At 49.3% G+C, this 19830-nt stretch overlaps 2 protein-coding genes across 3 annotated transcripts in view; one reads left to right on the forward strand and one right to left on the reverse strand.

Moving 5' to 3' along the window:
* The window catches only part of ADCK1 (aarF domain containing kinase 1), a 123066-nt gene that overhangs the window by 44355 nt on the left and 58881 nt on the right, over positions 1-19830 (forward strand). For both annotated transcript variants that reach the window (XM_047864318.1, XM_047864317.1), the window contains exon 4: positions 10488-10691. In XM_047864318.1, coding sequence (XP_047720274.1) covers positions 10488-10691 — 204 coding nt within the window. The remainder of the gene's footprint in view (positions 1-10487; positions 10692-19830) is intronic.
* Positions 1211-16588, reverse strand: LOC125168877 (60S ribosomal protein L36a-like). Its single transcript, XM_047864319.1, has 3 exons — positions 16572-16588; positions 11829-11839; positions 1211-1538 (listed from the first exon to the last, which is right to left on the reverse strand). The coding sequence occupies exon 3, from the start codon at positions 1523-1525 to the stop codon at positions 1211-1213; it is 315 nt and encodes a 104-aa protein (XP_047720275.1). The 5' UTR covers positions 1526-1538; positions 11829-11839; positions 16572-16588.

A 19830-nucleotide genomic window follows, 5' to 3' on the forward strand; every position in this document is an offset into this window, starting at 1 on the left:
TGCAAATATCTTCTCCTATTCCATCGGTTGCCTTTTAGTTTTGCTGATTGTTTCCTTCACTGTGCAGAAGCTTTTTATTTTGATGAGGTCCCAATAGTTCATTTTTGCTTTTGTTTCCCTTGCCTCCAGAGATGTGTTGAGTAAGAAGTTGCTGTGGCCAAGGTCAAAGAGGTTTTTGCCTGCTTTCTTCTCGAGGATTTTGATGGCCCTCCACACATCTTTAGGGCTTCTTCTTTGTATAGCTCTCTCCTCCCCAGAACTCTGTCCTGTGAACCCTAGTTGCTTTGGCCTTCCTGAACTCTCAGCTCCATCTCCTCAACTTAGGGAGTTCTCTGGGCACCTCTTGGGTTCCCTTTCCTGATGCTGGGCCTGTAAACTTTTAATGCAGTGAACTGGGACAATCGTAGAGTTCACCTTGTTTGTTTCCCATTGCTCAGGAATCACTGTCCTTCGCTGCCTGATATCCCATGCCTTAACAGCCATTGTTTTGTAAATCTGAATAAAAAATAAGCTGGACTTTTATATTTGTAGAAGATGTTGAAGGAGGGATGATTAAAAAAAAAAATTTTCCCCATTATGGATGTAATACATAGGAGTTATAAGAAATTTGGAAAATACAGAAAAACCTATGAAGAAGAAAAATACTTTTGTAATCTCACAGCCTAGAGATACTACTGTTTACATTTTATTTTTTAAAATTTTTTTATGTTTATTTATTTTTGAGAGAGAGAGAGAAAGAGTGTGAGCAGGGGAGGGGAAGAAAAAGAGGGAGACACAGAGTCCAAAGCAGGCTCCAGGCTCTGAGCTGTCAGCACAGAGCCCGACACGGGGCTCGAACCCATGAGCTGTGAGATCATGACCTGAGCCGTGAGATCATGACCTGAGCCGAAGTCGGAGGCTTAACTGACCGAGCCACCCAGGTGCCCCTACTGTTTACATTTTATTATGTTTCCTTTGGGTCTTGAATTTTTGACTAGAAGAATTAATCAAAAATCTTTGTTTTGTTTTGGGGTCTTTTACTTACTCTTTCATGATCTCTCTCTTTTTTCCTGTGTTGATGGGGCATGTCTGTGTGTCTGTCTCTTTCCTCTTTGTGTCACAAACACGTATAGTCAACCCCACTGAAGATACTGCCCAGTTCTTTTTTTTTTTTGAACATAACCTCAAGATTTTATTGTCTTCATAATGTAACAAAATATGAAGTTAGAAACTAGATCACTTGGCCCTTTCTCTTCTTATCTCCTCCCAGTTCAAAATGCTTGCATCTCTTAATAGCCAGCATTCTCTTAAATCTGCAGTTGGGCTCAACACATTCAAGCCTCAGCACAATCTTTTTTGTAGTTTCAGCCTTTTTCTGGAAAATCGGCTTAGTCTGCCCACCATAGCCATTCTGCTTTCTGTCATAACACCGCTCTCCCTGGGCATAAAGAGAATCTTTGCCTTTCTTGTACTGTGTCACTTTGTGGGGCTGGTGCTTGCCACACTTCTTGCAGAAAGTCCGGTGGGTTTTAGGAATGTTCACCATGGCTGTGAGAAGGCTATAGGCACAGAAAGATACTGCCCAGTTCTGATGAGGAGCCTTGTTTATTCAAAGGCTTTGACTTTGGTACCTTCCTGCTGAGTTTGGAGGCCCAAGCCCCTGCTCTTGGGTGTTTAGACATGAGTCAAGAATTGCCCTCTTTGGGCCTTTGTTCCCGCCCTCCCAATCAATAATTAATCAGTACTGAGTTGATCTTATTAGCTATTCACTTTCAAAACTCTAAACCAAGCTGGCTAATAACAATGCTTTTAATTAATATGAGGCAGATTAAAACTCATTACAGCAAGGTTGTTGGTAATGAGATAATCATAAGGCAAGTTATTGAGCTGGGAGTGAAAATGAAGTTGGAGGAGGGGCAGGGAGACCACGCCAGCTGTTCCTGCCGTTATTTTGGGAGGGACAGAAGGGGGAATGTCAGGCCTCTGCAGTGAGGACATGCTGCAGCTACACCCCCAACCAGCCAGAGAAACCAGGTGCTTGGTTAAGGCAGCACTTGGGTCAGTGAGCTGATGGGTGGTCGGTGTTAGGGTAGTAGAGGAAATAGGGTCTTGGGGCAGAGAAAGTTAAGCCAGTGTTGAGAATAACGCTGTATCGCTGTTTGCATTTCTTGTGTATGGATGCTCTGCCATTTAGATGACAGAGCATGAAATTAGCTATTGTTTCTATTAGATTGTGGTCTAGACTTGTTGGTCTGAACAAAATATAGGGAGTTTGGATGGGCCCGGAGTGTTCTTTTTTATTTTTATTTTCAATTTCATTTTTCTAGGAATAGTGGTTTCCACTCCCCCCACCATCTTTTTTGATTCATATATTGAGCAATGACTGTGTGCTGAGCCCTGTACTAAAACTCCTTTTTATTAATTGCTTCATATGACCATCACAGTGACAGTCACCATTTTTCTCCTCCTTTTACTGATGAGGAAACTGAGGCCCCAAAGTTAATTAACTTGTCCAAAGTTATAGGGCAGGTAAGTACCAAAGTAGGATTTAATATGTTTTTTTTTTTTTAACGTTTATTTTTGAGACAGAGAGAGAGCATGAGCTGGGGAGGGGCAGAGAGAGAGGGAGACACAGAATCGGAAGCAGGCTCCAGGCTCTGGGCCATCAGCCCAGAGCCCGACGCGGGGCTCGAACTCATGGACCGCGAGATCGTGACCTGAGCTGAAGTCGGACGCTTAACCGACTGAGCCACCCAGGTGCCCCCAAAGTAGGATTTAAACTCAGGTGTTTTTGGGGCTCCTGGGTGGCGCAGTCGGTTAAGCATCCGACTTCAGCCAGGTCACGATCTCGCGGTCTGTGGGTTCTAGCCCCGTGTCGGGCTCTGGGCTGATGGCTCAGAGCCTGAAGCCTGTTTCCGATTCTGTGTCTCCCTCTCTCTCTGCCCCTCCCCCGTTCATGCTCTGTCTCTCTCTGTCCCCAAAAATAAATAAACGTTGAAAAAAAAATTTTAAACTCAGGTGTTTTTAATTCCAAAGCCATTGCTATTAATCATGTTTTATGACTCCCGTCTTGTTGTGTTCAAGGCCGTCTGCAGTTTTCATTGGCCTTTTAAATGTATACGCTTGATTCAACTTCCATGGCTGCCCTGGTGCCAGCCAGGTGCTGTCATGCCTGGGAGTTACTGGGCAACTACCTTTATTGCCTGCCATCGGTGATTCTAGTGTCATGGTGTGTGGCCACCTCTTGGTCTGCATGGTGAACTCCTTGCCCACCAAGACCATCCCCACAATGCTTGCATTCCCACTGTGCCAACATGTGGAGAAATTCAGTTCATGCCTGCCCCCTGGTACATGCTTGAACACACCACCATTTCACCCTTTACTGACTCTAGGACCTTGGGAATGTTACTGAACCTCTCTGAGATCATTTTGTCATCTTTAAAGACATATATTAAGATCTATTTTATGGATATATGGGGCAGATTTAAAAACAGTATCAACCATGTATATTTCAGCATTTACTGTAGGCCGGGAATAGTACGTAGACCAAGGCACTAAATAAATGATTATTTATTATAGTTGTTACTGATTTATAATCCTGAGCTGTCCAGTATGGTAGCCATTAGCCACATGTAATTATTTAAATTAATTAATTAATAATTAATGAGTGAGAGGGAGCAAGTGAGCAAGGGGCAGAGAGAGAGAATCCCAAGAGGAGCAGAGAGGGAAAGAGAGAGAGAGAGAGAGAGAGAGAGAGAGAGAGAGAGAGAAACAGGGCTCACCTGAAGTGGGGCTTAAACTCATGAATGTGAGATCATGACCTGAGCCAATGTCAGATGTCTAATGACTGAGCCACCCAGCTGCCCTGATTTAAATTTAAATACTTTAAGGATGCCTAGGTGGCTAGGTTGGTTGAGTGTCTGACTCTTGATTTTTGGCTCAGGTCATGATCCCAAGGTCATGGGATCTAGCCCTGCATTGGTCTTTGTGCTGAGTGTGGAGCCTGCTGGGGGTTCTCTCTCCCTCTCCCTCTCTCCCTCTCTCTCTCTCTCTCTCTCTCTCTCTCTGTCTCTCTCTCTCTCCCCCCTCCCTCTCTCCCTCTGCCCCTCTCCCTCGCTTGTGCTTTTTCTCTCTCTAAACATTAAAAAAAAATGGAGAATTCAGTTCCTCAGTCACACTAGCCGCATGTCAAGCGGCCAGCAGCCACTGGTAGCTGCTAGTGGCCACTGTGTTATTGGACAGTGCAGATGTAGAACATTTCTGCCATTGCAGCGATTTCTGTTGTACAGTACTAGTGTAAACTAACTTTCATCGTCCTTCCTGCTGGCTTTGCCTATGTAGGTGCATGCTTGAAGATGTGTAGCATGAAGGAGTAGATTCAGGGGAATGCAGAGATCCGAGATTCCAGAAGCTTTGCCTTTTCATTGAGCACGCTCCTTGTTGGGGGAAAGGTTCCTGGGTGGTAGAAACCATGGGATCCCTGTGGATGGTCCCTGCTGCCAGCAGGTACTGCCCCTTAAGGTATCAGATTAAGGAAGTAAATGCTGAAAAGAGGGGTTTTTACTAAGCTAGTAGTTTCTTGAAATTTTGAATGGGACCCACCTTCTGATCCCAAAGGACAGTGAAGCTCTAGGAGCTGGAGCTGAAAAGGGACCCTGGAGATCAGAGGCCCTACTCTATTCTTCAGCATTTGTGTCTTTTGGCCTTAAAAGAATGTAAGTGTTTGGTGAGTGGCAATGTTCTTCGTGTGTGTGTGTGTGTGTGTGTGTGTGTGTGTGTGTGTGTATTTAGAAGTTGGTTGAAGGTGACTTTGGAGCTTCTTTAGTTGAAATGTGGGTGCCATTTGCAGTAGATGCTGACTCAGCTTCATGGATGGCGGTTTTGTGAGTATATAACCCATAGTTGTCATTAATCTACATTTATGGCACATGGACAGCTTGCCCTGAGGTACACAGAGCGTATAGGGACACACATGGTCTCTGCCCCTGTGGCTGTGTGCCGAGTAGCTTGTGGGTTGGGGACTGACCAGCTTTCCTGGGCTTGCGTGACCAGAGAGGGCTTCCCGTATTGCCCAGACAGTGTCTTGAAGGTGACCGTTACTTTGTGCCAAGAGGTATCCTGGGTTCAAGCCACAGGTGAGGGGCAGTAGGCTGATGCTTTCCTTCTTTTTTTCTAAGTTTATTTATTTTGAGAGAGAGAGAGCGAGCACATATAAGTGAGCATGGGAGGAGCAGAGAGAGGAGAGAGAGAATCCTAAGCAGGCTCCATGCTGTCAGTGTGGAGCCGTACACGAGGCTTGATCTCATGAACTTAACCGTGAGATCGTGAGCCAAAATCAAGAGTCAGACTCTTAAGTGTCTGAGCCATCCAGGCGCCCCTAGAATATTACTGAGGGCTGCCAGCAGCAGAGACAAATGCAGATGTGAATCCAGTCTAAAGAAAACGAAGTTAGGTCTTCAACAACACACATACATGCATGCAGATACGTAGTTCTGTATTGCTCTCTTGATCTGAAGTGCCCTTTTTATCCTAATTTATTCAAATTTGATTTCAAGGACTAATCCTGTGTATCCACCAAGGACCATTCACACCAGTAATCTCTCTGGGGAAGACTTTTTAAAAAGTTTTTTACATTTCTGGTATCTTTATTTCACATTGATTATTGTGTAAGTAAATTATATAACACACACTGTATTAAAAAGTTTAGAATGGAATCCACTCTATTTTTGACTATTTTTGAAATTTTTATTTAAATTCTAATTAGTTAACATACAGTGTAATATTAGTTTCAGGTGTACATTATAGTGATTCAACACTTCCATACTGCACCCAGTGCTCATCACAAGTACACTCCTTAATCCCCATCACCTATTTCACTTATATCCCACCCCCTCCCCCATCTCCCCTCTGGTAACCATCAGTTTGTTTTCTGTAGTTAAGAGTCTGTTTCTTGATTTCTCTCTCTCTTTCCCCCGCTTTCCTTCTTTGTTTTGTTTCTAAATTCTACTTGTGCGTGAAATCATATGGTATGTCTTCTCTGACTTACTTCATTTAGCATAATATACTCTAGTTCCAACCACGCCATTGCAAATGGCAAGATTTCATTCTTTTTGAAGGCTGAGTAATATTCTATTGTGTGTGTGTGTGTATGTATATATCTATCTCTCTGTATATGTATACATACATACACGTACATATATACACCATTGTGTATGTGTGTATATGTGTATATTTGTGTATATATATATTTATCTGTATATCATATCTCCTTTACACATTCATTAGTCGATGGACACTTGGGCTGTTTCCATAGTCTGGCTATTGTAGATAATGCTGTTTTATTTAAAAAAAATTTTTTTTTAATGTTTTATTTTTATTTTTGAGACAGAGAGAGACAGAGCATGAACGGGGGAGGGTCAGAGAGAGAGGGAGACACAGAATCTGAAACAGGCTCCAGGCTCTGAACTGTCAGCACAGAGCCCGACGCGGGGCTCGAACCCACGGACTGTGAGATCATGACCTGAGCCGAAGTCGGACGCTTAACCAACCAAGCCACCCAGGCACCCCGATAATGCTGTTTTAAACATCAGGGTGCATGTATCCCTCTGAATTAGTGTTTTTGTATTCTTTGAGTAAATACCTACTAGTATGATTGCTAGATTGTAGGGTAGTTCTATTTTTAACTTTGAGGAACCTCCATACTGTTTTCCACAGTGGCTTCACCAGTTTGCATTCCCACCAACAGTGCAAGAGGGTTGAGTGGGGAAAACTTAATAGAGAAGATGATTAATTAGGAAAAGTAAAAGGTAGTTAACTCGAGGAGTGATAAAAGATTCTAAGGGTACAGAAGTAGTAAGCATATAAAGCAGCTGTTCCCTCTGGGGCTGAAGGGTAGTGAATAAGGACAGAACTCAGCTGAGGGCCTCCCACCTGCAGGGCTGAGATGGAGGTCTGCCCAGTGGTGAGGAGACATGGTGGAAGGCAGGGTCTGTGGGAGTAGCCTCCTGGGTGACAGTGAAATTTGTAGGAGTGTGGCCCAGAGCTAATGTACAGGAACCCTCTGCTAGCTGGTCAGAACAATTGGCTGGAGGGTGTGGGCTTGAGCTGGGCCATAAGAGGGGCCTGCCAGTTATGGGAAAATTTAGTGAGGCGGGTCTGGTCTGGGAGGGCCACTGAAGGGGGCACCCTCAAGCCACTGGCCTGCCGGCTGCTGAGCTAAAATGCCACACTGGCTCTGGTAATGGGGCCTCCTTGCTCTTCTGTGGCCTCAGTGTCCCTCCAGAGTCCCCTAATAACAAACCATCTGATAAAGGAGAAATGACAGGCTGCAGCCCCAGGATCACAGTGCACGGTGGAGAAGGGTGGATTTGGAGTCTGGAGGCCATAGTTCTGAGCAGCACACACCCACTGCCCTCCTGTGAGCCAAGCCTTTGCTCTAATTCCGGTCCTCCCGTTTCTTGCATCTAAGCTCCTGCGGTTCTCAGTGTGATCCTGTTGTGGCAAGTCATTCTCTGTGCACGAATGGCTCTGTCACATCTTCCCATGTGCTGGAGGGCACGGGACTGGCCTGCTGTAAGTCCCAGTGAACACACAGTGGTTGATGCCTTTCCTGGGCAGGGAGGGGAAAGTGGGATGTGGCCTCACCCCACCTTCTAGTCCTCTGCTTCCATGTGGCCTTGACCCCAGAGCAGCTTTGATGTAGGGGCTGAGCCTGCCTCCTTGGGGGAGAGGGTGGCCGGGTGCCGGGGCAGCCTAGCCAGGGGTGTCTGGTTGGATGTGGGCTCCAGCCGTACTGTATCTTAGGACTAGTGGATTGTGGATGCCTATGTGTTGCGTCTTATTCTGCCAGTGATTTGGATCTCTCTTCTTCTGGGTTGGAATTTGGGGAATGATTGTTCACACTAGCCTGGACCTTTGTACCATGAAGAAATGCCCAGTTCCATGTTTGACCACAGTTTGCCCTCTTTCTCACTTCCTCAAAACCAGGGCTTGAGCATAGCCTTGGCCAGCCATAGCATTGATTTACTGCCCATGTGCCACTGGCCAGCTGAGTCCCCAGTTCCAAATTCTTTTTTTTTTTTAAATTTTTTTTAATGTTTTTATTTATTTTTGAGACAGAGAGAGACAGAGTATGAGCAGGGGAGGGGCAGAGAGAGAGGGAGACACAGAATCGGAAGCAGGCTCCAGGCTCCGAGCTGTCAGCACAGAGCCCGATGCGGGGCTTGAACTCACCAGCTGTGAGATCATGACCTGAGCCGAAGTTGGACGCTCAACCGACTGAGCCACCCAGGCGCCCCCAGTTCCAAATTATTAAAGAGAATCCACCCCATTCCCACGATCCTTTGATCCATCTAAAAGCTTTCTCTCCTCTTAATCCTTAGGGTTAATTTCCTTTTTCCTGTGCGCTCCCAGCAGGGTAAAAAAGACTCTGTGGCCCAGCTTGGACCAGGTGTCCACATCAAGGCTGGGCTATACTACACAGGCTATACTCTGTGTAGGGGGATGGAGTCATGTGTATATAGGGTTCCCCAAGGGTTCATTGGGGTGGGAGGTAGAGGTGTCCAGTGGAGCCAGTAGTGGGTGCCCACAAGGGTCTCGGCACAGCCCCACAGTGCCTGGAGTCTGGGGCATCTGTTGTGCTATGGTGGAACAGGGCAGATGGGCTCCTGGGCTGCTAGGACAAGGGTGTTCTCTTCTTAATTTCTAAAGTAACAGTTTTATGTACGATGCACTTGGCAACTAACTATATAGGATCTTTAACTGTTTGTTCCATCATTGTTGCCAAAAGTTATTTAACTCCTCAGGTGGTTTATTGCCTCCAATATGTGCTTAATTATGTCGGCATTTTCCATAACACTCAGAGTATAAATCCGTGTAGATGTTTACTCCCTCTTGGTTGATTGCATGGGTGGAAGAGGTTCCCACAGGGCACTGGGCTCCCTTACCTTCTGTGTGTGCCCACAGCCCCATCCTGCCTCAGAAGCTGTAGCTCCAGGAAGACAGGACCTCACAGTTCCAGGACCTTCAGCTGAGCTGGGGTGATTACTGGGGACACATAGCCCAGTGTGTCCCCAATGGGGGCCAACCCCCAGCTCTGGAAGGACAGCGGGCATCAGGCTGAAGGCTGCCCTGTCCTAGGAGACCTGTCCAGCTGCCTGACGCTTCCCAGTAAAACTTTTCTTCCAGTTAAGAGGAGACCCCTGCTAGGGTTGCCTGGGTGGCTGGCTGAGTCTGTTACATGTCTGACTCTTGGTTTCTGCCCAGGTCATGATCTCATGGTTTGTGAGATTGGGCCCCACGTTGGGCTCTGTGCTGACAGCATGGGGCCTGCTTATGATTTTCTTTCTCCCTCTCTTCTCTGCCCCTCCCCTCCCATGCTCACTCTCTCTCTCTCTCAAAATAAAAAAAAACTTAAGAAAAAAAGGAGACCCCTGCTAAAGTTTGTTGAGTTAAAAGAGCCCTAGGTTTAGCGTGTTTTCTAGACTTTCCTTTGACATTTATTAGCTACATTAGCTATTTCTGTATAAGCACAACATCTGAGTTTCTTATTTCTATCATTTATTTATTTATTTATTTCTTAATATTTCTTTAAAGTTTATTTTTGAGAGCAAGAGACAGAGTGTGAGCAGGGGAGGGGTGGAGAGAGAGGAAGACACAGAAACAGAAGCAGGCTGCAGGTTCTGAGCTGTCAGCACGGAGCCCGATGTGGGCTTGCAAGATCATGACCTGAGCCGAAGTTGCACGCTTAACTGACTGAGCCACCCAGGTGCCCCAAAGTTTATTTTTGAGAAAGAGAGAGAGCGAAAGAAAGAGCAAGCACCCAAAAGTGGAGGAGGGGCAGAGAGAGAGAGAGAATCTCAAGTAAGCTCCACACTGTCAGCGTAGAGTCCAACTCAGGGCTCAATCTCACGAGATCATAACCTGAGCCAAAATCAAGAGTCAGATGCTTAACCGGCTGAACTACTCAGGCACCCCTGAGTTTCTTATTTTTAAATATACCAATACCTGACTCCCTGAGCTGCCGTAAGGATTAAAAGAAAGAATGCGTATGAGCATGTTTTAGAAATTTTAGACCTCCAAACAGATAGTATTATTGGTATGTCTGAGGGTTGGGTGGCAAACACATCAACTCAGTGTACCCACAAATGAATCATCAGTAGATTAGATTTGCTTAAAAGCCTTGAACAACTGCTCTGGTTCCTGGGCCAGGTAAGTTTTGATGGAGAAAAGACCAGAAGCATGGGCACATCGGGCCCTATGAAGAGGCCAGCCTCACTCAGTATGAGGTCAGAATTGCTGGCCCTAGGTACTGAGACCGAAGGAGAGCATTGAGGCAGAAGGTGAATGAAGGGTGTGTGTGTGTGTGTGTGTGTGTGTGTGTGTGTGTGTGTGTATACGTACTCTCGGAGCGAATCAGGCTCTTCAACCAGTGGGGGCAGGAAAGGGAAAGAATGTCCAGTGGGCAGTGTGTACTCACACCTCTCTGTTCCTGGCCCATCTCCCTGCAGGTGCACCTCCGTTCTGCCAGGCGTCTCTGTGAGCTCTGCTGTGCCAACCGGGGCACTTTCATCAAGGTGGGCCAGCACCTGGGCGCTCTGGACTACCTGCTGCCTGAGGAGTATACCAGCACGCTGAAGGTGCTGCACAGCCAGGCTCCACAGAGCAGCATGCAAGAGGTCCGCCGGGTCATCCGTGAGGACCTGGGCAAAGAGGTAGCTGCCCATGCCGGGAGCGATAGGGGCTGGGATGGGATGCTTCTAAGGCCCTGGCAGAGCTGTCCCTGCTGGCTGCTGGGGCTTCACCCCTGGAAGGGAAACATACTTCGTGGCAACTTTCAGCAGTGAAATCGAAGGGGTGAGAAGGAACCTCAGTGGCCCTCAGTGAAAAAGGTGGTTGAACTGTATGAAATAGTTGATGTGTGATTGTTTTTGCCCTGCAGTGTAATGGGATTCATATGGTTCAACCTAATCATATCTATCAGTTATGGAGGGTTTACTGTGTGTGGATGGCAGTGCTGTGTTCCCTGCATTATCTCACCTGATCCTCACAGCAGTGTTAGGTACCTACCTGTCATTAACCCCATCTTGCAGATGAGGGATAAAAGCTTGGGTGGTGGAGATTAAGTGGAGGGTAAACCCGATTTAGGGCTAGAGTCAGGAGCAAGCCCACAGGCCAGGAGGAGAAAGGTTAGGATGGAGATACCCCAGGCAGAGGGGACCAGATTGGCATGGCACAGGCCTGTGCATGGCTTTGCTTCTTGCCAAGGCTGTTGGCCTCCTGCTTCCTATAGCACGAGATTCACCCCCCAATTAAAACTAAATAAATCACTGTAATAACAGTGTGAAGTGCATCATTGCTGGCATGTGGCAGCTCGTGGGGGCGGATGCAAGGGAGGGAAGGCAGCAGATTAACCCTTCTAGGCCGGCTTGTCTGTGGAGGGCTGGAGTGGGAAGCAAGAGCGGGTCAGTGGCCCCCTGTAAGCCAGGGTAGAGCGAGACGAGAAGTTTGGGGTGTCAGCAGTCACAATGGGCCCACCCAGCTGGCCAAAGGATGTATGGGGTTAAAAGATTTTGTCTGCATCTTCAGGGCCTCTTCTCTAGGCCTCCCTGGCCATGTGGTCCTGAGCATGGTGGCCTGCGGCTCCTGCCCCACAGGTTGTCTTGAGCCCTCTGAATAGGGCAGGCTAATGTCAAGGTCACGGTTCTGAGGGGGCGTCCTTCACAGCTGGGAAGCTCGGCAACCTCTGCTTTCTTACCCCGGCCCCCACAGATGCACAATTGAAGTCTTTCCTCCCCCTCTTCCTCCTCCTCCTCCCTCCTGGGAAGATGGCATTTGTTCCCTGGTGACACACTTTCTCATTCTGTGGGTGGAGGGAGGGGAAAGGGGCTATGTGGGAACAGGGTAGGTGGGTGTGGGGGTGTGAGGGCGGGGAAAGTCACTCACTTTGCACTTCCCTCCTCCTCTTGCCTCTTCCACGGCACTTCTTCGGGAGCAGCTCTCCCCACCAGGAAGATATCCGAGTGGACCCCACCGATTGTGGGCTCTACACCTGCCCTGGGACCTCAGTAGAAAGCTTTGTTTCGTCCCCGGTTTCAAGAACGTGGTTAAAGGAAGCCAAGTCTGTCCTGTATCCCCATCTGCTGTCTGGGTTTGAGTTCTTGGATGGGCTCCGAAGACACCTGGAGCTCAAAGACTACATAGCTGCCCCTAAATCTCAGACTGAAGTGCAGGGCGGTGGCCAGAGTGTTCTGGCTGTGCTGGTTCATTGTATCTACCCTTCCCATCAACAGAGGCCTTACAGGGTCACTAGTGTCCTTATACCAGTCCCTGCCCTCTCCCAGGCAGATGGGGCTGGTCCTGAGGGGTCCCCCAGCAGGGTGTGGGAGATGAGCATGAACTTGCAGTTCTTCTGGACCCTGTGATTTACATGTGATTCTGGAGCAGTGCATAATCTCTGCACTGCAGCCAGTGCCATCAGTGTGGAGGGGAGAGCAAATAAAGGGGCACTGTCCTGGCATAGGGATGTGTGGGGTGGGGATGGGACCACAGAGCTAAGGGAGGGGCGTGTGAGTGACAGGACGAGGCCTTGGATCTTCTGATTACCAGACCAGTGCTTTGTCTTCTACAACAGAGCTCCTGTCTGGCAGAAATCTTCCAGAAATGTTTTTTGTGTCTGTGTCTTAGAAGTTTCTCAGCTAGTATTACCAGAAAGAAACTTGCTTTTTCCCTTTTATTTTGAATGTTAGGCCTAAGTCCTGAAGGACACGTTCTGGGAAGCAGTTGGAAGCCCGAACTCTAGGAGGTGGCATCATTTCTGGTGTCTCCAAAGTCACCTGGGTCTGCAGTGGGTTGGGAATGGTCTCAACCTTGATCTCCTAACTGCCCTTGGGACTGTAGGACTAGGTGCAGTGCTGACGTTGGCCAGCAGATGGCGCCGGAGCTTGAGCGTCAGGGAAAGGTACTGAAGGCTTGGCCCTTTTCAGCAGAGGGGAACCCTGACAGGTGGCTGAGACTTGGGTTCCTTATTCTCCTGGGCATGATTCATGCAGAGGAAGGAGCCCAGGCTGACACCTTTGCACTCTGAACAAGCTGTTGACTTCTCTGGTCCCCAGGAGTTCTTTCCTTCCTGCTGAAGGACCTGGCAGGGTTCTGACCACCAACCCATCCTTCCACATTTCTCTTCTGGGCTAGGACTCCTCAGATGCCCCCTGCAGTCACTAACAGCCTGCAGTTCTGTGTTTAGACACCTTTTCCTTCATTTTCCCTTCCTTCTCTCTCTCTTTGTTGCTCAAACAGCTGGTATTTAGTGAAGAAAGCACGGTTCTAGAAACTTTGGATGCAGCTAGGTTCTTTCCTAGCTCTAAAATTCTATGAGAGACTGAAGGAAATGAGGTCAGCTGCCAGAGTGATGCACAGAAATGCCTTTGTTAGGGGCACCGCTTGTACTGGTGTTGGGGGATTGGGGTCTGGCTTGTGCACTCTGACACGTGTTTCATTAGTCTTTTACCCCTGAGCTCCACATGGTAGGGATCTAGACTCGTACTTGTTTTATAATTTCCCATAGTACCTGGGGAGAAAGGCTGTCATAGGAGATCGGCATTCTTGATGGACCATCTGACCAGAGCGGCCACTGGAACGTGGAAGAGAACCGCTGTGTATCAGGTGGGGGAATGCATACTTCATTGTTTCTTATGAACCTACAGGAACAGGTGGAGGGTGATGTTGTCTTGCTTTGCTCAAGGTGTAAGCAAAAGTTCAGGGAAGAGATAAAATAGCTCTTCCCCCCGGAACCTCCATCATTTATCAAGCTTGGTTGGGATGTAGAGAGAAGGTGCTCTTGGCATGAGGACCAGCAGAAGCAGAAGTGGAAGCAGGGAGGTGAGGCAGGAGACTGTCTGGCCTGTGTGAGGGGCTCCTGGTGGTGGGGGTGCTGAGTGGGGGCAGTGCAGAGACTGGACAGAGACTGCAGCAGGGGCTTCCATGGAGGTCTCAGGGCTGGGGGAGGGGATGATGGGCGTGGATGGTGAGTAGCAAAGCCTGGGATGACCCCTGTCATTACTGCATGCTTGCATGCGGGATGTCTGCTGGTGCGTGGAGAACTGTGTGAGCAGCAGTAAAAGGCACCCCCTCCAGGCATCCCTTCCTTCAGGTGGCAGCTCTGCCGGGGCTGGATTTCATTCTTCTGTTAGTCAATCTTCACCAGAGAAACAGAGCCAAGAGGGTGTGTGTGTGTGTGTGTGTGTGTGTGTGTGTGTGTGTAAGTAAAGAGAGATTGATTAGTTGGAAGGAATTGGCTTATGCGATTTGGAGGCTGGCACGTCCTGCATCTTTGGAGGGGGTGTCCATCTGGAGACCCAAGAAGAGCTGATATTGCAGTTTGAGTCCAAAGGCCATCTGCTGGCAGAACTTTTGGTGCTCCAGGCAGTCAGTCTTATGCTATTTAGGCCTTCAGCTGATTAGACGAGGCCCACCCACATTAGGGAGGGCAGTCTGCTTTGTTCAAAGTCTACTGATTTAAATGTGAATCTCATTCAAAAGCATCCTTATGAAAATATTAGAATAAAGTTTGCCCAAATGTCTGGGCACCATGGCTCAGCCAAGTTGACACACAAAATTAACCCCCCGGGTTCCCACGTGGCCCTTAGTCAGGACCAAACATTTCTACCCTTGGTCTTGCCTTCATATGACAGTTAAGCTTCCTATTGAGTCTTGAAGGTGGGCTGGAGCTAAACTGCTTGCTGGTTTATTGGCTGTGTGACCTTGGACATGTTACTTATCTTCTCTGTCTCTTATTGTCCTCATTTGTAAAATGGGGAAGTACATGCCTGTGGGGATTACATTAATTAATGGATGTGGAGCATGTAGAGCATGCCCGGCAGAGAGCAAATGGCCAGCAAATATTAGCGATGATTTCTGTGTTACGCTGGATGCTTTATATGTGTGAGAACCGAGATTCTGAGAGATTAAATGGCAGCGTTGGGTCTTTAACCAGGTTTTCTGATGCTGGTACAGTTCTCTGTCCCAGATACTATTTTGCTAGTAGAATCCTCCTTTCTCTTCTGCGATCAACACCTGGTGTTCCACCTGTTGGTCAGCCCCTTCCCTTCCACTGTTAGAAATGTCCCACAGGCTGCCTTGGGAGCCTGTCTCCTGGGCTTTTTGAGCACTGCCCCGTGACCCCCAACCTGGGGGCTGCTGGCAGCTCAGCCAGGCAGTTTCAACCGTTGCAGTGTCCTGAGGCCATCAGTAGCATCTACGTTGTGCTCTTGGTCCCTAAAGGTGACACAATGGGAGTGGGAACAGCCACAGGTGCCCAGGGTCAGGAGTTGGTGGCTGTGCTGTGCTCCTCCTTGCAGGATGGCAGCTGGCTCTGCTTCTCTTGTCCTGGAGGAGCTGGGTGTGGGCAGATGCAGGGACAAACACGCCCTAGGTTGGACTGGGGCGAGGGACATGGGCAGAGGGGCCAGAGGAGCCGATTCTACCTGGGGTACCTGTGGCTGGCAGAAAACTCCCCCCCCTCCCCCCCCCCCCCCCGGTGACACATGCCTCCATGTCATATTCCTTGCTGCCTTCTTTCCAGCGCTGATCCACCTTCTCCCTGTCCTTCTCTTACTTGCTCACAAATATTTACTGAGCACACCTCTGGGCCACGTGCTGTGTCAGCCCCCGGGCGTCCCCGCTCTCTGTAGCTCTCGCCGCTGTTCTTGCACGTTGCCAAAGATCCGCCTGAGGCCAGCTCACCCTGATTCACCACCCCTGGCTGCTCCACTGGCCTGGAGCTGAGGGCCACCTTGAGGGCTTCAGCTGTCTCTTGGCCCTCAGCACAACCTTTGTTTGTTCCGGCGTCTGGTTTCTTTGTCTCCCCAGACAATCCCCGAGACGGCTGCCGTGTGAGCATTCTGGGAGTGGAACAGAAGGAGCTGGTGGCCACAAAGCTGCGTGTGGGGAGGACTGGGGGGCGAGGGGGAGAGAGTCACCTCCTCCAGACTTCCCAGCAGCTCTCAATAAAAAATACATTTATATTGAAAACATAATGAAGAATAAAAAAAACGTTTTCCCCCCAATAATGCTGAACATCAAAAGGAGATTTTTATCAATTATGAGAGAGAGATTTTGGCCATAAAATGGTAATTTAACGAGTAGGAGATGGATGGCGGGAAGCATTAGTGTCAGCCGGGACGGATGGTGTGCCATTAGTCACTGAGGGAGAGACCGAGGTGGCTGCCGTGGCGGTGGCTCCTCTTCCCCAGGCCTCCTGGCCCCAGCCGCCTCGCTGAATGCTGCCCTACCTCAGTCCCGAGAGGCTCCTCCCTGGGGCCCCGCTCCATCTCCGAGGCACCTCCGGCCCATTGTTGGACAGCTTCTGCATGGCCCTTCCACAGCCAGTGGAACAGAGCCCCCAGAGAGCAGGTCAGGAGCTGCTTCCCGCTTTCTTTCCAGCCTCATGGCCTGCTCCCGTCTTCACATGGCTACGCCCTGGCCACACGCTGTGGGGGTTCACTCCATGCACTCCGGGTCTGTCCTCTCTCATTGCCTTCTTAAGTCACCAGGCTCTTTCTCATCCTCTGAGCTCGGGGTCTGACAACAACAACATACACATGCACACACACACCCTGAGTGCTTGCCAGGGGCAGGCACTGCCTCAGAAATTCCACACACATCAATTTACTTCTCACTAAGACCCTCTGAGAGAGGTACTGTTATTACTTATTTTACAGATGGGAAACTGAGGTACAGTTTCCAGTGAAATTGTACCTTGGCCTCCTCACATACCCCCTGAGTACTTTCTGTCCCCTGTCGCAGCTCTTATGCAGTTATTTGTTGCATTCAGGTAGGCTGCTTTCCCATCTTGAACCTCCCATGGGGCCTAGTGTGGACTCTGCACATAGTAGGTGTTAGTAAGTGTGGTTGAGTTGAATTGCAGAACTACTTGGAGTGCCCCTGTCCCCTTCGGTGGCTTCCTCAGCCAGGTTGGACTGTGGATCCAGAGCATTTGACTTGTGTCTGGTCATTTCAGTGCTGGGTTTATGTTCTTGGGGTGGGTGGTCTCCTCCCACTCATCCTGGGGTCCTCTCAGAGCACTTCCCAGTGCCTGGCACAGCAAAGGTGCTCAGTAATGGGTTGTTACCTGTACTGAGACACTCTGTCTGACGCGGGATGTCATGGCATGGCGTTATGGGTCCTAGAGTCTTCAGGGTGGTCAGCTCTGCTCCTGCCTCAGTCTCACTTCCATAGCCCCCTGGGACGTACCCATGGGAGCCTGTGGAGGGCTGTGTGAGGGCGTGTCTGGGGCTATCTAAACTACGGGGTGAGGGCAAGGGCAGGGTCTGGCTTCCGGAAGGAACAAAAGGGTCATTTCTGAGGCAGTATGGCCTCATAGTTAATAAAATAGACTTTGGAGGCAGGGGGCCTTGCAAAAATCCTAAATGCTACCAGACTTTAACTGTGTCGTTAGTTCTTTCTGAGTCTAGTTCCCTTGTCTGTAAACTGGGATAAGAGAACCTGCTCACTAATAGGGTCACGACAGGGCTTGAGAACTATAGCCCATCTGGGGGGCGGGGCCTGGTGCACAGTAAATCCTGCAGCTGTTAGCTCTGGTTGTCACCTGCAGAGCAGTTGTGAGGACAAAATGAAGCAGGGAGACTGGGACCCCCAGATTATATCCAGCACCCCACTGGGGTTGACAAACATTGACTCTTCTTGTTTGGCCTTCATTGTTCAGTGGCAAAGCGCCTTAGATGAAGGTTACCCAAGGGAGTAACTAACTCCCGGGTTGTAACGGTTTAGAAGTCACCTCATCCAACGCTCGTGTTTCAATGGTGAGGAAACAGGGGCTCAGAGCAGGAAGTCACTGGCCCAGAGTGGCACAGCTGGGTGGCAGGAGAAGCGAGACTTGAACCCAGGCCTCCTGACTCCTGATCCAGTGCTCGTCCTCCTGGACTGTTCGTTCTGTTCAGGGCTGGGAGCTTACTGTCTGGAAGTGAGACGGCCAGCTCTCAGAGATGAGGCTGGTCTTGCTGGCAAAGAAACGTGGAGGGGCTCAAGTGGCTTTCACCTCCTTGGGACCTTGGAGTCTCCTGTGGACTTTAGGAAGCTCTATTTTCATAAGTTGATCCATCATAGTAAGAGGATTCTAGGGTATTCTTTGTATCCTTCAGCCAGCCTTCCCGCTTGACGGTGGTTGGGATGGTCATATCCGCGTACTCACTGTTCCCCTTCAATCTGCAGACCATGCTTGCGGCACGTCCCCCTTCTTTGGGGTCTAACCTGCAGGGTGGTGCCCAGACCCAGACCCTCCGCTTAGCTGCTGTGTTGGGCTGTTTGCTGGAGAAACTGCCTCAGCTTATGGTGGCTCCATTCACAGACTCGGGAAGGTTGGGGCCCACCACTGACTGCTTTGCTCGCCCAGAAAATACAGACTTGTTGAGCAGCTGATAGGTACTTACCTCTCTGCCAATGCTGTGGGGGATCTAGAATATGTCAAAGCCACGTTCCACCCTCCCTCTCTCCCAAAGCTGGGCAGACAGAACAATTCACAGAGGAAGTAATTAGAGAACAATTAAGCACTCAGCTGTGGGGCTGATGCAGGGAAAGTTCAGGGGGAAGTTCAGAAGAGGGTTCTTGGGGGAGGTGGCCCTCGGAGGATGAGTGAGATTGGCAGAGGGAAAGGATGGGTCCATTCAAGGGTGGTGAGTTCTGAGCACAGCTCCGGGTGCCCAAGCATAGAGAGCAGCAGGGCGGGATGGCAGGCCCTTTGGGTGGGGTGTGTTAGATTACGAGGGCTGCTGTAACAGAGCACCGCAGACTGCTGGCTTAAACACCAGGAATCCATAGTCTCAGTTCTGCTGGGCAGGAGTCTGAGACCCAGGTGTTGGTGGGGTTGGCTCAATCTGAGGCTGCGAGGGGCAGTCTGTTCCAGGCCTTTCCTCCAGCCTCTGGTGGTTTGCTGGCTATCTTTGTCATTCTTTGCTTGGAGAAGTACCACCCTGATCTCTGCCTTTATGCTCGCCTAGTGTTCTTCCTGTGTGTGCGTGTCTGTTTCTGTGTCCAAATTGCCCCCCTTCATAAGGACACAGTCATATTGGATTAGGGACCTCCTCCCCCACACCAATGCCAGTGTGACCTCATATTAACTAATTACATCTATGATGACAGTATATCCGAATAAGGTCACATTCTGGAGGTTAACTCCTGGAGGTGATGGCTTCATCATATGAATAGTTGGAGGCCGCAGATCAAGCTGTCATAGATGGAGGCATTAGTGCTTTTGTGGTCACGAGGATCAGAACCCCAACATGAATGAGCCGAGGCAAGAGGGCAGACTTAGTGTGTCCTGTACCCATGCTTTAGGAAGGGACGGGGTTGAGTGGGGCTTTTGGGGTGCTCTTCCACTCCTCTCTGTCTCTCATGTTCTCATGTTCATCCTGCTGGTCAACTTCACTCACAGTTGGTTTCCTCCATGACTCGCTTGCTGCCTTTGGCGTCTCTCAACCTCACCTCTTCCTAGGTTTGCCCCTAGCAGGGACTCCCCACTCCGCAACCCCAGTTTCCTTTTCTGAAATTCTGGATCAGGACTCTGCCTAAGTGTTGTACTGGGTTGCCTCGTGTCCCCCACTCCTGGACCCCATTGCTGTTCTACCTAGAGCCTGAGAATGTGAAATGAGGTGTTGGCAGCTGTCATTCGGTAACTTAAGGAGTTTATACTGGATTGGGGTGGGTCCTAAATCCAACAACTGGTGTCCTTGCAAGGAGGACAGTGACAGTGGCAGTAGAGATTTGAGTGGTGGCTGCAAACTCAAGGAACAGTGAAGATTGCTGGAAATTAGGAAGAGCAAGGAAGGCTTCTCCCTG

Source organism: Prionailurus viverrinus, chromosome B3 (assembly GCF_022837055.1).
Source record: "Prionailurus viverrinus isolate Anna chromosome B3, UM_Priviv_1.0, whole genome shotgun sequence".
NCBI lineage: Eukaryota > Metazoa > Chordata > Mammalia > Carnivora > Felidae > Prionailurus > Prionailurus viverrinus.

Bases quoted from the DNA above. Each gene is read 5' to 3' on its own strand.
- LOC125168877 (XM_047864319.1), bottom strand. From the start codon at position 1,525: ATGGTGAACATTCCTAAAACCCACCGGACTTTCTGCAAGAAGTGTGGC.